Source organism: Excalfactoria chinensis, chromosome 17, assembly GCF_039878825.1.
Source record: "Excalfactoria chinensis isolate bCotChi1 chromosome 17, bCotChi1.hap2, whole genome shotgun sequence".
Taxonomy (NCBI): domain Eukaryota; kingdom Metazoa; phylum Chordata; class Aves; order Galliformes; family Phasianidae; genus Excalfactoria; species Excalfactoria chinensis.
In genome coordinates, this window is record NC_092841.1 from 369,952 (window position 1) to 385,897 (window position 15,946).

Consider the following 15,946-nt stretch of genomic DNA (forward strand, 5'->3'; position numbering starts at 1 on the left):
TGTGTTTTTTGTTTGTTTGCTTGCTTTTTGGTGGTTTTTTTGTTTGTATGTTTTGTTTTTATTTGTTACTCTCTTAGGTTTGAAAAACACTGGCTTTTAGCTGCAAAAGGAGGACAGGTGGGAATGTGTTTCACTGTTTTCTCATAGTGTCAGGTTAAGAGATTCCTTTCATACTGTCATATTCCTGGAGTTCTTCCCATTTCAAGTTTTAAAATCAATCAATCAAACAAACAAACAAAAAAAATCAGTTTATCTTGCTATTTACCCTTAAAGATTCACTCCTCTGGAAATTAATTCAAATACTAACTTAAAACCACATTGCTGGGAAACACTATCTAGTGCTGCAAAAATTTGCTTGCTCTGTTGGCAATAAATGTTACAACATTTAAAGTAGTACTCCATAAAATTAATTGTTCTTAGAAACATCCTTTGAAAAAAACACACCCATTAGTAACTGTAGAATTCAGTTTGGACAAATAGCACCACTACTTCAGCTGTGTATTCAAAGGAATCTACAGACTTTATTCTCTAGACATTGACATGGTTACAAAGACCAGAAGAAGGCAACAGAGGGTTCACATTTTGTGCACTCCTCAGGCTTCTTTGCAGCCTCATTGCATCCTCACTCTTCCTCTTCTATCTTCTTACTGTGAAACTCCCGGCTCTTCACACGGAGCTTGTTGACCTGTGACTCTGCAATGTCAGCCCGCTCCTCGGCTTCCTCCAGCTCGTGCTGGATCTTGCGGAATTTGGAGAGGTTGACATTGGACAGCTCCTCCTGTACAATGACAAGGAGTTGGTGGTGAGGAACCAAGAGAGGAGATTCTGTCCTCCTGTCCCAGCCTCTTGAGGTCTATCAGGTCTTTCCCAGGTTAAGGCATAGATTTCTTATCAACCACTAGTCAGATATAAACATAAGCCTCCTCAGTCTCGGTTATTCATGACACCACTGTAAGGTCGAACGCCTTGCCTCTCACATCTGACCATTAAACTTTACAAAAACCTAATTCTGTTTCAATGCTTATAACCGAATGTGTAATTCTCTCTTGGAAAATGACTCTTTATCACACTCAGCATGGTACTTACAGCCTCCTCAGCTTGCCTCTTGTAGGATTTCACCTTCATCTGCAGTTTGTCCACCAGATCCTGGAGTCTAAGAATGTTCTTGCGATCTTCCTCAGACTAAAGCAGTTGGTAAGCAGGAAAGAGAGAAAATTGGCTTTCCCCACACCACAAAACATTTATTCATGGACTTCATGGAAAAATGAAATGGCATCCCATAGAATGGTATGTAAACACAAAGACGCATCCTGCCTTACCTGGTAGGTCAGCTCCTTCACCCTCCTCTCGTACTTGCGCACACCCTTCACGGCTTCAGCGCTGCGTTTCTGCTCAGAATCAACCTCCCCTTCCAGCTCCCGCACCTGCAATGAGAATCCCATCGTTGGAGCTTCTCTGCTCTCTCTGACCTGGGATTGCACATGGTTGCACAGATACCAGTCGTACGCACCCTGGCCTCCAGCTTCTGGATTTGCTTCTTGCCTCCCTTCAGGGCCAGCTGCTCTGCCTCATCCAGACGGAGCTGCAGGTCCTTCACTGTCTGGTCCAGGTTCTTCTTCATCCTCTCCAGGTGGGCACTGGTGTCCTGCTCCTTCTTCAGCTCTTCTGCCATCATGGCTGCCTGGAGGAGGAAGAATCACTTTGTGACTGGACAGGTTTTGAGGGAGAATGCATCCACTGTCAGCAGTAAAACAGCCCCTTAACTCACATCAGTGATGGCCTTCTTGGCCTTCTCTTCAGCATTGCGGGCTTCCTGGATGGTGTCCTCCATCTCACTCTGAATCTGGGCAATGTCTGTTTCCAATTTTTTCTTGGTATTGATCAAGCTGGTGTTCTGTAGAAGAAAAATCACACATCAGATATATCATATAATTTTTTATCATCTTTTATTTAGAGTTCTATGAGTTTTTTATATGAAGAATGACGCTTGCTGATAATAGGAATGGTAGAGGTCTGTTAAAGTTACGTATTTGCTAGAAAATGAAAATAGATTTAATGACTGGATGTTTTCAACCCATGGACTTGCCTGGGTATGGAGGAGCTGCACACGCTCACTTGCATCCATCAGTTCCTGCTCAGCCACCTTCCTTGACCTCTCTGTCTGCTCCAGTGCTGCCCGCAGCTCCTCAATCTCAGCCTGCAGCAGGTTTGCTCTGCGCTCCACCATGGCCACCTGCTCCTTCAGGTCCTCCTGCGTCCTGAGAGCATCATCCAAGTGTATCTGGGTATCCTGGTTGGAGATACGATGCACTGTGAGGAATGTTCTTCCTATTTTCATATTTCCTATTTTCCATCACTGTGAAACTGATAGAAGACAGAAAAAAATTTAGCAGTATAAGAAAATAGTGAGCACATCATCAGTTCAGACATACCTTGAGCACGCCTTGTGTGTTTCTCAGGTTCTTTTGTGCCTCTGCAGCCAGGCGGTTGGCATGGCTCAGCTGGATCTCCATTTCATTCAGATCTCCCTCCATCTTCTTCTTCAGTCTCAGGGCTTCATTCCTGCTCCTGATCTCAGCATCCAGGGTGCTCTGCATGGACTCCACAATTCTGAGGTGGTTTCTCTTCAGCTGGTCAATTTCCTCATCTTTCTCTGCTATCTTCCTGTCAATCTCAGACTTGACCTGGTTGAGCTCCAGTTGAAGGCGCAGGATCTTCCCCTCTTCATGTTCCAGGGAGGCCTAGGAAAAATAAAAATCAAATCAAACCAAACCAAAACAATACAAAATAATACAAATAAAACATCATTGAATACATGAAAAAACATTTAATGAATTAAATGGCATAGAGACTAGCGAAACCAAAATCCCGTAGAGACCATTGTATAGCATCATCAGTGCACAAAAAAAGAAAAGGATTGCCATATAATGGAAGACTGTAAATATGTTTAACACACTACACTTCCCATGCCTGGAAGTTATCCTTACACGCATATAGTTTCACAAAGGATATTATGGTTTCTAGTCTATGTTAAACAAACAACTGTGCATAACAAATTATAGCTATCAGTTAAAGAAAAAAGAATGCACCTCAGCTTCTTCCAGAGCAGCCTGGATTTCCGACTTCTCCTGCTCAATCTGCTTCTTGACTTTCTCCAGCTCATGAATCGCCTTTCCTCCCTCTGCAATCTGCTCCGTGAGGTCAGAAATCTCCTCTGTAGAAAAAAAAGAATAATCATGTGGTCAGATATAGAGCATAAAGGGAAAGGCCCTGTGACACCAGCATAAACAGGTCCCCTCCCATCACTGCAGGGACAAACCCAGTTGGAGGGGTGGGCAGGAAAGCTTCTGAGAAAGCCCTGCCAGCAACAAAGGCTGAGCGACTTACGCTGCAAGTTCTTGTTCTCACGCTTCAGCGTTTCCAGGTGGTCCAGGGACTCCTCATAGGCATTCTTCATCTTAAACAGCTCTGTGCTGAGGGACCGAGACTCCTTCTGGGAGGCCTCCAGCTCAGCCTGCGTTTCCTCGTACTTCTGCTTCCACTCCGCCAGGATCTGAGGAGCAGCAGAGCGTGAGTATGGATGTGGCAACCACCTTCTGCTCAGAAATCACAGGGCTGGAGCCCAGAATACCTTGTCAAAGTTCTTCTGCTTCTTGTCCAGAGCTGCGCAGGCAGCATTTGCTCTCTCCACGTCAATCATCAGGTCCTCCACCTCATTTTGCAGCCTCTGCTTTGTCTTTTCCAGGGAAGCACATTTGGCATTCACAGCTTCAACGTGTTCCTCAGCATCCTGCAGGCGCTGGGCCAGCTTCTTCCTGTAAAAAATAAGGGGCACGCCAAAGAGTACAATCTTACTCTATTGCTTTGTTTTAACAGTGTACTTAATCACTTCATAGTCTGTAATCTACATCCCTTAGTTCTCAGTCTGTCATTTTCAGCCTTCAGTGTATATTTTCATTTTCATTCCACACACATTAGTGGATGCATTTTCCATTATATTGCCATCCATCCCAAAGCACAGAATTGGGTTCTTCCTTACAATACTTCAGTGATATCTTCAATTTTCTATTATTATTTTCTGCCACCATTCCCCACTTTCCCCACATACTTGGCCTCCTCCAGCTCCTCTGTGCGCTGAATAGCATCTGTCTCATATTTGGTTCTCCACTGGGCCACTTCACTGTTGGCCTTGGACAGGGCACGCTGCAGCTCACCCTTGGCTTCTTGCTCCTCTTCATATTGTTCCCGGAGCAAGTCACAGTCATGGCGGGCAGACTGCAAGGCGTGGGCAAGGGCACTCTTGGCCTAGAGTAACAAGAGTGTTAGGAAAATGAATGGAAATTCCCAAACTGAGATGTTTTCTAAAATTGTTTCTTTATCAATTAAAACACTCTTTTCAATGGAGATGGAAGTGTTGAGCATTTACAAGAAGATTAATAAATAGATGGCAGTGAATGAGCAGCAGAGCTAACATGGGAAGACACGCTGTTTTCATCAATGTCATCATACTAGTTATGAAGCACCTCTTGGTCAGAAGGATCCACAGGATAAGACAGAATTCTGGAAAGCTTTCTCACCTTTATCTCCTCCTCTAAATGTCTCTTGAGTTCCTCAATCTGTTGGGTGAATGCCTGCTTGCCTCGAGACAGCTGCGAAATCAGAGCATCTTTTTCCTCCACCTGGCGTGAATATTCACCTGGGAAAGTTCACGGATACACAGGACTCTAATTGCCACTGATGACAGTGTTGTGGACAATTAAAGATGGGCTTTAAAACAATATATTTGGTAGAGCTTACAGAAATTTAATATCTGTTTCCATACATTTTATCTTCAAAGGACAGAAAAGTCCATCTACACCAACTCTGATACTGTACAATGACACATCAGAGTTTTTAATGTTTCACCTGATTCTGTCTGCAGACGAGCTCTTTGAGCATTGAGGTCATTGATCATCCGTTGATGCTCCTCTTCTTTTGTCTTAATCTCACTCAGCTGATCTTCCAGTGCTCGACACGTCTTCTCCAGACTTGCCTATATATAAAAAGACAATACAAGCTTTATTGAATATCACTGTTATTCAAAGAAAAATAACACAACTTCATAATTACCTGCTAAGTATTCAAGAGAAACAAGGTACAGACTGCTTCTGAGAGCACTCTGTAAGAACTATATTATACCTTGGCTTTGGAGACAGACTCCATGTTGCTGGCCAAGTCATCAATCTCCATCTTCAGCTCACTCTTCTCCTTCTCCAGCTTCTGCTTGACTCGTTGCAGGTTGTCGATCTGCTCCCCAAGCTCTGCTGTGCTGTCCGCATGCTTCTTCCGCAGGGCGGCAGCCGTGGCTTCATGCTGCAGCGTGGCCTCTTCGAGGTCACGGCGCATCTTCTGAAATTCTGCCTCACGCTTCTTGTTCATATCAATCTGAGCTGCTGTAGCCCCTCCTGCTTCCTCCAGGCGCTCACTGATCTCCTCCAGCTCCCTGGAGAGGTCAGACCGGTGCTTCTCTGCTTTTGCCCGAGAAGTTCGCTCTGCCTCAATTTCCTCCTCCAGTTCCTCAATGCGGGCCTGGAGAACATCAGGAACCCTTCACACCCATGTTCTTCTCCTTCAGATGTTTTCTGAAGGGCAGAAGGGAAGGACCATGCAGCACTATAGGCTTGGGGCTGAATGGCTGGATGACTGTGAAGAGGAAAGGGACCTGGGGGTGTTGGTTGATGCTCGGCTGAACATGAGCTGGCAGTGTGCCCAGGTGGCCAAGAAGGCCAATGGCATCCTGGCCTGTATAAGAAAAAGTGTGGCCAGCAGGAGCAGAGAGGTAATCATCCCTCTGTACTCAGCTCTGGTGAGGCCGCATCTCGAGTACTGTGTTCAGTTTTGGGCTCCTCACTACAAGAAAGAAACTGAGGCCCTGGAACATGCCAACAGAAGGGCAATGAAACTTGTGAGGGGCCTGGAGCACAAGTCTTATGAGGAGCGGCTCAGGGAGCTGGGGTTGTTTAGCCTGGAGAAGGGGAGGCTCAGGGGAGACCCCATTGCACTCTACAACTTCCTGAAGGGAGGTTGTGATGAGGAGGGGCTTGGCCTCTTCTGCCAGGCAACAAAGAGGACCCCAGGAAATGGCCACAAGTTGTACCAGAGGAGGTTTAGACTGGACATAAGAAGGAACTTTTTCTCTCAGAGAGTGGTCAGGCACTGGAATAGCCTGCCCAGGGAGGTGGTGGAGTTACCATCACTGGCAGTGTTCAAGAGGTGTCTGGATAGGGAGCTTGGAGATATGGTTTATTGGTTTTCTGTTGGTATGATAAAGGGAGGATGGTTGGACTAGATGATCTTGTATTCCCTTTCCAACCTTGTGACTCTAGGATTCTATGATGACCAGAGACTTGCCTGCAGCTCCTTGATCTTCTTCTGTAACTGCATGCCCAGGGCTTGCTCATCCTCAATTTTGCTCTGGATTTGACTGATTTCAAAGTCTTTCCTTTGCAACAAGATAAACAGTGTTAGTGTCTGAACAAAACTCCCAAGTGCACCTGTACAGCACTCAGATGTCAAATAAACACACTTACTTCTTCAGTTTCTCATCCAGCTGCTGCTTATCATTTTCCAAATCCATTATGCTGTCATTGGCCAACTTCAGGTCTCCTTCAAGTTTCCTCTTAGCTCTCTCGAGGTCCATGCGCAGCTTCTTCTCTTGCTCCAGGGACCCTTCCAGCTAAATGGAATGAGATCATCAGCCATGATGTGAAATGTGCCAGTCACAATTACCTCTACAACTGTCCTGTAATGGCTGTTTGCTTTTTGCATACGTCATCCACTTGCTGCTCCAGCTTGGTTTTAGCTTTGGTCAACGTATTGACTTTGTCCTCTTCAGCCTGCAGGTCATCCAGTGTCTGCTGATGGGCCTCTTGGAGGGCTTTCTTCTCTTTTGTCAGCTTGGCAATGTTCTCGTCCAAGGAAGCCATCTCCTCTGTGAGATTTTTCACCTTTCATAAGAAGGGAGCAAGTATAATTAAAGCAAGCCAGTTCAAGTCTCCTGTAACATTTGGACTTACAACCCTTTTGAGTCTTTTCCATCTCAAGACTTTCTGCATTTCCAAAAGCACAATGTTCTTTATTGGAGTGTGAGTGACATCTTCTGCCTCATACCTTGTTTTCAGTGGCATGCTTTTCCTTCTCGACTTTGGCCAACGTTAACTCCAGGTCATCTATGTCTTTCTTGAGCTCTGAACATTCATCCTCCAGTTTCCTCTTTTTGGCTGTCAGCTCAGCATTAATTTCCTCTTCATCCTCAGCCCGTTCTGTCACCTCTTTAATTTTGGCTTCCAGCTGGATTTTGGTTTTGATGAGCTGGTCACATCTTTCTTCAGCATCAGCCAAGCTATCTGCTTCCTATGGGGAGATACAAGATATCTTTATTTTCTGTATTTATAATAGCTACAATATTTTTTTAATTATTTTTTTTAATTTTTTTCTTTTTTATCTTTTATCTCAGAAAACTGACAAACTGACAGTGCACCGTTTTACTGTGTAGTGAATACCAGAAGGCTCACCAGGCCACTGCAAGACAATATTTTATTCAGCTTCACAATCGATATGCTACCTATCTCACTGAATAGATGACATTTCATCATGTATAAGCGGAATGTCATCTTGGGAAAGAACAATCTGAATTTACGCACCCTTTCTGTGAGTGGAAAATAAATGGCAATACTCACAGCCTGCACTTGGAGCTGCAGATCATTTTTCTCCTGCAGCAGGGACACCATTTTCTCCTCCAGCTCCTTTCTCTTTGCCTCAGACTTTGCAAGCTCTTCCTTAGTCTTCTCAAACTCTTCCTTCATGTTGGCCATCTCCTTCTCAGACTCTGCGCTCTTCAGCAGGGGCTTGATCTTGAAGAACAACTTCATCCAGGGCCAGTGCTTAACATTCATGAATGAACGAACATTGTACTGGATGCAGAAAATGGACTCCCTGAAGCACGGTTAAAATGCACATTAGATTCTTTTGTGTGATGTGATCATCCACACTTTCACCCAAATTAAAGTGCCTTTAAGTGAGGATGGGGAACACCTACCTCCTCTCCACCATTCTCTGGTACTCCACTCTCATCAGGAAGCCCCTGCACCTGGCCTGTGTGCGAGTGATAAGCTGTGCCAGCTTCTCATCCCTCATCTCCTCCAGGAGTCCCAGCAGTCCAGCTTTGAAGAACACCTGAAGACAGGGAACATTGCAGCACATCACTGTCAGGTGGAACAAAACACAGACATAGGGACTGAGTTGAGAAGACCTGGTGGTACCTTGGTGTGACCAAATTTGTACTGGGTGTGGTCCACATCGATTGACCCAAGAAGCTTCTCAGAAGCTTTCTTGCTATCAATGAACTGTCCCTCAGGGATGGCACTGGCATTAAGTACCTTGTACCTGTGACAAGCGAAAAAGGAAGATAAGGCCATTCTTCCCAAATCCTGACACCATGCTAAGAGGCAGACTGCTCTTACCTCTGCTTAAAGTCTGCATAGAGGACTCTGCTGGGAAATCCTTTCCTGCAAATCCTGATCCCCTCCAGCACACCGTTACAGCGCAGCTGATGCAGCACCAGTTCATGTTCCATGGCACCTGACAATTTTACAAATGAATACCACTCTTTCCACCATCACGGGAAATGACTTCAGTGTCTCTGCTGGACCATCTTACCAGGTGTTTTCGTTTCATTTGGGATGATGCAGCGCACAAAATGAGGATGAGTACTCCGTAGGTTGGTCATCAGTTTGTTTAGGTTCTCCTGTGGAACCACAAATTGGCATTTGTTTAAATAAAAGCTCTTAGGCTCCTTCAACTTACCATTAAAGGTTCACAAACCTCATGATAGATAGGTACTTTCCTGAAACTAGTGCAAAATTAGTTTATTTCTAATTTGCAGAGAGAAAAAAAAAAAAAATTAAAAAAAAAATCTTACCCGGAAAAGAGCTGATACAGTCTGGAAAGAAGACCCCTTCTTCTTGCCACCTTTCTTGCCACCACCACCACCGCCACCACTAGCCTCTGATACAGTGAAGATAGTAAAATATTTTTTATGTTTTTCAAACCAATTCATTGTTCTGCAATTTTGTAGAATCACTGCACAGCAAAGAGTAGACATTTCAGAAGAACTGACCTGCCTCTCCACCAGCAGAAGCAAACAGTAAGGCCAGTGTCTTCACAGATGACTTCTGATACAACCCAATGACAGTTTCATTCAGGGGGTCCTTGTTCTTCTCAAGCCAACCAGTGATATTATAGTCCACTGTGCCAGCGTAGTGCACCAGGGAGAAGTGGGCCTCAGCCTTGCCTTTGCCAGGTTTAGGCTTCTGGAAGTTGTTGGACTTGCCCAGATGCTGGTCATAGAGCTTGTTCTTGAAAGAGGTGTCAGTTGCCTTGGGGAACATGCACTCCTCTTCCAGGATGGAGAAGATGCCCATGGGCTGGGAGAAACAGTAGGAAATAAAATAGAGATAGAATATAAATCCACTTTCATAAGGAGTTTGGAGTAAGGCATAGGAATTTGAGAAATGGATCTGAGTTTTTTTAAGCTTTGGACATATATTTCCGAAAGAAATGTGAATTTCTAATGTCTGAAACTGAATCTGAAGCATTTCAGAACTGATCTCATCAGAAGAGACACACTGATCTTTCTGAATTTTTTGAAAACTCTAGTGGATCAAAAATTGATGATTATTTTTGCATTAAGCCTTTCTGTAGATAACATGATGTTGACAAAGGTGTCAATTAAAATTGACATTTGTTGAACAGATCAACAGGTGTTTCAAATACTTCCTGAAATCATAATTTGCTGATATATCCTTGTCTTTTCATTAATGCAGGGGAGGATATTACACAAAAAGTTTTGGCATACAGTTATATACTTATTTGGTCCTGTTCATCCAATAACTTTTTTCTATGTACACCTGTTTTTATTAAGCAATTGTGTTTCTGAAATCACAACATTTATACTGAAATCATAATCCTAATACTGTAATTAGTGCCTGAGTTTCCATAAAGAACTGTTTTATCTTTGCAAACTTAAAAATACACTGCAAAAAATCCTTCATATCAACTTATGGATGAAACATGTATTTGTTTTGCTCATCCATTTGCAGATGAGCACGTTTGCAGCTTGATTTTTAAAATGTTTACTAATGTACTTAATGGATATTCTAAAGGTACTTCATTTGTAACCAAGTTGCCATTTCTTAAAAATTATTTTCTGAACCAGAGCAAAAACCTGTGGCTGAAGAAAAGTCCTAAAATTCTGTCACAAACAACAAAAAACATCTTGGATATAACGAATGTACCTTTTCAATGAGCTCAATGCAGGCAGCCAGGTCCATCCCAAAGTCAATGAACTCCCATTCAATGCCTTCCTTCTTGTACTCCTCCTGTTCCAGCACGAACATGTGGTGGTTGAAGAACTGTTGCAGTTTCTCATTGGTGAAGTTGATGCACAGCTGTTCCAGGCTGTTGAACTGTGCAAAAATAAGATTTACTTGTCAAGATAAAGTACTCTCTGTAGAGCTTACTCCTGTGCATCCAGTTAAAGTTTTTGGATTTTTTTTTATTATTTTTTTTTTTTTTTACAGTTTAAACATCTCAGTTTTTTGTTTGATTAATTTTGTTTCATTTTGTGGTGTTTTTTGGTGTTCTTTTGTTTGTTTGTTTGTTTGTTTGTTTTGTTCTTGCTTTTTTTAAAGCAAATTTCAAAATAATTTTGTAATCTTATCCCTAACAGTGTTCAATTTACATCTGTTTTAGGATTTTTTTTTCTGTTATTTTTTTTTTCTGTTATGTACACTTCCTTACTGAACTAACAAAATTTATTAGATGTTACAATTGTTTGCCAATACTGGCCTGAACTCAGGTTCTTTACCCTGATTTTGACAAAAAAGCTTGTCTGCCTTTTGTGCTTGCATTGAAGGAAGTCTGTAATATCCTCCTCTTGGAATCACATTCTAGGTCTTCAAAAGCGAAGGGCATGAATTGCCCACTTTTTTCAAAACCTTGGGACAAATGTGTATGAGACTTGGGCTTAGCTCTCTATTTAGGCAGTCTGTGATGTTGTATGCTGTTTGCCAGCGGATTTTTTTATTATTATTATTATTTTTATTTTTAAATAAGTTCAAGATAGTGAAAAACTCAATTTGTGGCAACTATATAAAATGCATTAATTTCTTCCTTTTGTACTTCAAAATGCTATTACATGAATAATATTTGAGGCTTGTGCTTTGAGATGGAGAAAAGGCAGTCACATATTCAAAAGCTGTGACATATTCAAAAAGACAAGCATTTCCAAAAAATTGGAAATACACTGACTGCAATGAAATGCAGACCTTTATTTGAAATTGTGAGTGAATGGCACGTTTTCAAAGAACAGAATAAAAGCAACACATAAATCTCCAGTTTCTTATGACCTGCAGTGGTCTTTAAGGATTTTACTGTTATTTCTGACTTCCTTACATCAAAGATCTCAAAGCCAGCGATGTCCAGGACACCAATGAAGTACTGCCGGGGCTGCTTGGTATCCAGCTGCTGGTTGATGCGAACAACCATCCACAAGAACATCTTCTCATAGACAGCCTTTGCCAGAGCACCAACTGAATTGTGCACCTAGAACAGAGAAAAGAGCAGCACGAGCAGAATAGCAGAGTAGCAAGCCAGTACATTAAGCCAAGAACTTCCCAGTCATCAGCTGTTTCTTACCTGCTGCACAGTCTGACCCTTGGTCACATATTCATTCCCAACCTTGACTCGGGGGTAGCACAGGGCCTTTAGAAGATCTGCTGAGTTCAGTCCCATCAGGTAGGCAGCCTTGTCAGCAACTGTATGCAGAGGGAAAGAGTGACACAGGGGCAGTGATCAGTGAACCGTGGTTTTTCTTTAAGAGTTAAGTACAAGTCCAATAGTTCTTTAACTGCAATACTTCAGTAGCTTAGAGGAAATTTTAGAAATATGATTACTGTGGAAACTGAAATTTATGCCTTCATGAAAGTGAATTGGAGCAAGATACCTGACTGCTACCTGCCAGCTCTGTAACTATTTCTGTTATTGGCAGCTCTACATATTATTAATACCTTCTGTGCCATCTGGCTCTGCCTGCTCCTCTCGCTGTTTCTGTTTGAACTTCAAGTTCCCATAGTGCATAACAGCCCCCGTCAGCTTGTAGATGGCTGTTTTTTCATCAGGAGTGAAGCCCAGGATGTCAATGGCACTCTGGCAACAGATTCAGTGAATATAAATGCCACATATATTTAATGTATTAATAAATGTAGTACAATTTCTATGTGTAACTTACATCTGTAGCCATTAGCTCCTCCTGGTCATTAATGCTGGGCACTGTGATCTCACCTTGACTCACAAATTGGTAGTCATAGGGGTTGGTAGTAATGAGGAGCATGTCTGTAAAAGGGCATAGGACGTATCTGGGCATAAGAATGAAGACAAATATTAACTATGTTCAGACTTAATTAAAAAAAATTGGCACTTCTACCAATTAGCTCTGGCTTCTTGTTGGACATGATCTGATAAAAGATGTGATAGCTTCTTTCAGCCTTGAGCTGGAAAGTGACCCTGGACTTCTCCAGCAGATCTGTCAAGGAAGGAGAAAATTGTTGGGTACAAGACAGGACATGGAGGTGGGAATTCTGGAAGGAATTTGAAAAGGCCAGGAGCATCTCTTACAAGTTTCAATGTCAGCAGAAGCCAGTTTGCCTGTGGCCCCAAAATGGATTCTGATGAATTTACCCTGTTGAGGGGAAAAAACATTCCTTGAAATTTTGCTAGGAAAGACCATAATCTTTTAACACTATTATTCATGGAGAACACATATTGAACTAAAAAGTTCTGTGAATTTGTTTTACAGAATTTTCTTAAAGCAGAAACAAACAAACAAACAAACAGAAGAAGAAACCAAAACCCAGCAAACAAAAGCAGCCAAAGAAATCCCACCACAAGCAAAAGAAGAATTAAATTCAGGAAAAACTGTCAACAGTAAGATAAAGATCTGGTCCAAATTCTGCTGGATAACCCTGATTGCCGAGGAGTGGGATAGTGGAAAAGAACTTATGGAGTAAGTATTAATTTTGTTTATTTGTTTGTTTGTTTTGGATCGTATGGAGAATGGAAGGTAGCATTTATCTTCTGAATAGTGGAGGTACACAGAATGTAGAATTTGAAGCTGGAACCATGGATTGGCATTGCAGTCTTTCAAGGATATTTCACAGCTTATCTACTTATAAGTCTTTTGAATGAAAAAGGCCAAAGATACACCATAGAGCAGTTCAGTTTGCTATAGGATGTCTTGAAAACTTTTTGTCCTATCCCTGAGCTCATGTCAAGGTCTAAACAATTAAATTACCAGACCTTCCCAGTTCTGTATCTAACAACAGTGACAGTAATATTTCACTGGTTAGATACATCATTTTTGTTTTTCATTATGGAAAATTTATGCAATTTTGTATCAACAGTCTGCATGACAGATACTATGGATGTGTTTAGATGTATGTACAGAAATTCTAAATACTAAATAATGAATACATTTACATATATTCAAATGATGCATCGTTGTATATATCTACTAGCTGTAAAAGACTTCATGTAAAAACAGTTCTAAACTATGTAAAACAACTACATAGTTAAGTGAAGAAGTATACTGATTTTGTTTAATAAAAATACAAGGAATCAATTAGTTCAAGACATCCATCCATCCTACCATGTCACTTCAGAAGTGACAGCTCCTGTTCTGATCTCCTTGCTTGCCCATGAACATCAAAATGTCTGATCAAAAACTTACAAAGCGTGAGGAGTTGTCATTCCTCACAGTCTTGGCATTTCCAAAGGCCTCCAGCAATGGGTTGGCGCTGATGATTTGATCCTCAAGCGTTCCCTACAGAAAGATAATTTTTCATTTACAGTGTATATTTAATCCATGTAGAAATTAAAGGCTAAGCCTTTAGTCTGTCCATCATAGGAGCTCACCTGCATTTTGCCAGGGGTGTCTTCCTTCTTCTTCTCCCCACTAGCTGCAATTGTTGCAAAGTACTGGATGACACGTTTCGTGTTCACAGTCTTCCCTGCACCGGATTCTCCGCTGTCAAACCAAACAGAGAAGCAGAGAGCGTGAGGTCAGGGAGAAGGTCCCTGGCACAGGGCAGCCCCGCAGGGACCCGAGCCGGGAGCGTACTTACGTGATCAGGATCGACTGATTCTCGCGGTCTGTGAAAGAGACAGAAAGAAACTTTTTAAATGGAGAACAGAGCAAGATTGAAAATTAGTGCAATAAACGTAAATTCCATTGACAAAAAATGTTGGGTTTTGTAGTTGTTGTTGTTGCTGTTTAACTTCCTTTATTACCAATAGTTCATTCAATTTCATTTTATTGTAAATTAATAATTTTCCATAAACTTTAAAGAACCTTAATCAGATGTGTTTTTCTTCCATACTGCACTGCTATGGTCTATTTTCTCTTACATGAAGTACAGAGAATGGTTTTCATTTCTGTTAGTTTTGATAGTTTTGATAATTTTCTGCTACTTAAACTGCATTTTCAGCAGATGCAGAATTTTTACAGAACATACGGAGTTCATAGCTTCCTGAATTATAAGTTCTGCTTATCATTTTCCCTAACAAGTTATCTGTGGTTCTACAGTTTCTTTTTAGAACTAATGATGTAAAAAAAAACAAACAAACAAACAAAAAAACAAAAACAAACAAAAAAAAACAACAACAACAAAAAAAACCTGTTCAAGCCAGAAAGGATTGATTCTATGACTGAAATAAGTCACAGATGACATGTTAAAATGATATCAACATATTTATCAATAAAAAATATTTTTAGTACATTTACTTTGAATACGACTCACCAGTCAGCATGAACTGATAGGCGTTGTCAGAGATGGAGAAGATGTGTGGAGGGGCCTCCTGGCGCTTTTTGCCTCGGTAGGCCAACACCACCTCCGGGTTGTACACCGGCAGCCACTTGTAGGGGTTGACAGTGACACAGAAGAGGCCCGAGTAGGTCTGCAAGGAAGGGACACAGCACGTTGGCTCCCACTCAGCCTGGCACAGCAGTCCTCCCCAGCTACACTACCCCAGGAAGAGCTGCTGGTACTTACGTAGATCATCCAGGCTGCATAACGCTCTTTGAGGTTGTACAGCACAGCGGGTTCATGGAGGTGGGTCATCATGGCCATGTCCTCAATTTTATCATACTTGGGAGGGTTCATGGAGAAGATTTGATCTTCCTTCACAGTTAGAGTCTGCCAAAGAAAAGACAAATCCCTGCATGTCAGCTCCAAGACCACTGTGGGAATTAAATTCACGCTGTAAATCTTGTCTTTTACTCACTTCTCCACCTTCAGTCTTGACAGTGACCTTCCCCGTTTCTTTGCTCTGGATTGTCCCTTTCACAAAGGATTCTTTGGGATGTACCACAAAAACAGATGACTTGGCATCAAAAGGCTTGTTCTGGGCCTCAATTCTCTCCTTTTCTGACTTTCGGAGATAAGGAGCGGCCTCCCCAAATATGGCCATTTCAGAATCTGAAGACATGGCTGCAGTTTATGGAGGGTCCAACAGAGAACACTATGGAAGAACAGATAAGTTGCCCAAATGAGTAAACAATTTCTATTGCCTTTCAGTTTTCTCGAAATCTTCCACGGCATCATAGAATTATTTTTGTCCTTTTTTTTTTCTTTTCTTTGCTGGGAAGAAAATTATAACATCTGTCTATGGTCCATTTTTTTCTGCACAAATCAGGTACAATATTAGATTTCACCAGGAAATTTTTAATTAAGAGTACTTCTGCAGAAATACGGACAGGCTTCTGTGATGAAATCAACATCAATAAAGCATCTGTGATTTTATGAGCTCGATGAGTTAAAAGCATTTTTTAAATAATTTGTCTTTCAGCAAG

The 15,946-nt window shown here is 41.9% G+C and overlaps 1 protein-coding gene across 2 annotated transcripts; it reads right to left on the reverse strand.

The window, feature by feature from the left end:
* Positions 1 to 622: 622 nt before the first annotated feature.
* LOC140260022 (myosin heavy chain, skeletal muscle, adult-like) lies at positions 623 to 15,582 on the reverse strand. Of its 2 annotated transcripts, none has more exons than XM_072351931.1 (38): positions 15,379 to 15,582; positions 15,147 to 15,290; positions 14,895 to 15,051; positions 14,220 to 14,247; positions 14,011 to 14,122; positions 13,826 to 13,918; positions 12,715 to 12,778; positions 12,524 to 12,622; positions 12,329 to 12,432; positions 12,108 to 12,246; positions 11,737 to 11,855; positions 11,494 to 11,643; positions 10,335 to 10,505; positions 9,170 to 9,464; positions 8,960 to 9,045; positions 8,698 to 8,785; positions 8,502 to 8,619; positions 8,301 to 8,424; positions 8,078 to 8,214; positions 7,719 to 7,974; positions 7,150 to 7,392; positions 6,810 to 6,986; positions 6,570 to 6,715; positions 6,391 to 6,481; positions 5,179 to 5,568; positions 4,906 to 5,032; positions 4,578 to 4,696; positions 4,109 to 4,305; positions 3,632 to 3,815; positions 3,388 to 3,553; positions 3,090 to 3,214; positions 2,433 to 2,741; positions 2,087 to 2,290; positions 1,769 to 1,894; positions 1,511 to 1,681; positions 1,320 to 1,424; positions 1,087 to 1,182; positions 623 to 778 (listed from the first exon to the last, which is right to left on the reverse strand). In XM_072351931.1, exons 1-38 carry the CDS (start codon positions 15,580 to 15,582, stop codon positions 623 to 625), a joined length of 5,820 nt encoding a protein of 1,939 aa, XP_072208032.1. The 2 variants fall into 2 exon arrangements, with proteins under 2 accessions (XP_072208032.1, XP_072208031.1); XM_072351930.1 differs by having other exon boundaries at positions 9,158 to 9,464.
* Positions 15,583 to 15,946: the final 364 nt, after the last annotated feature.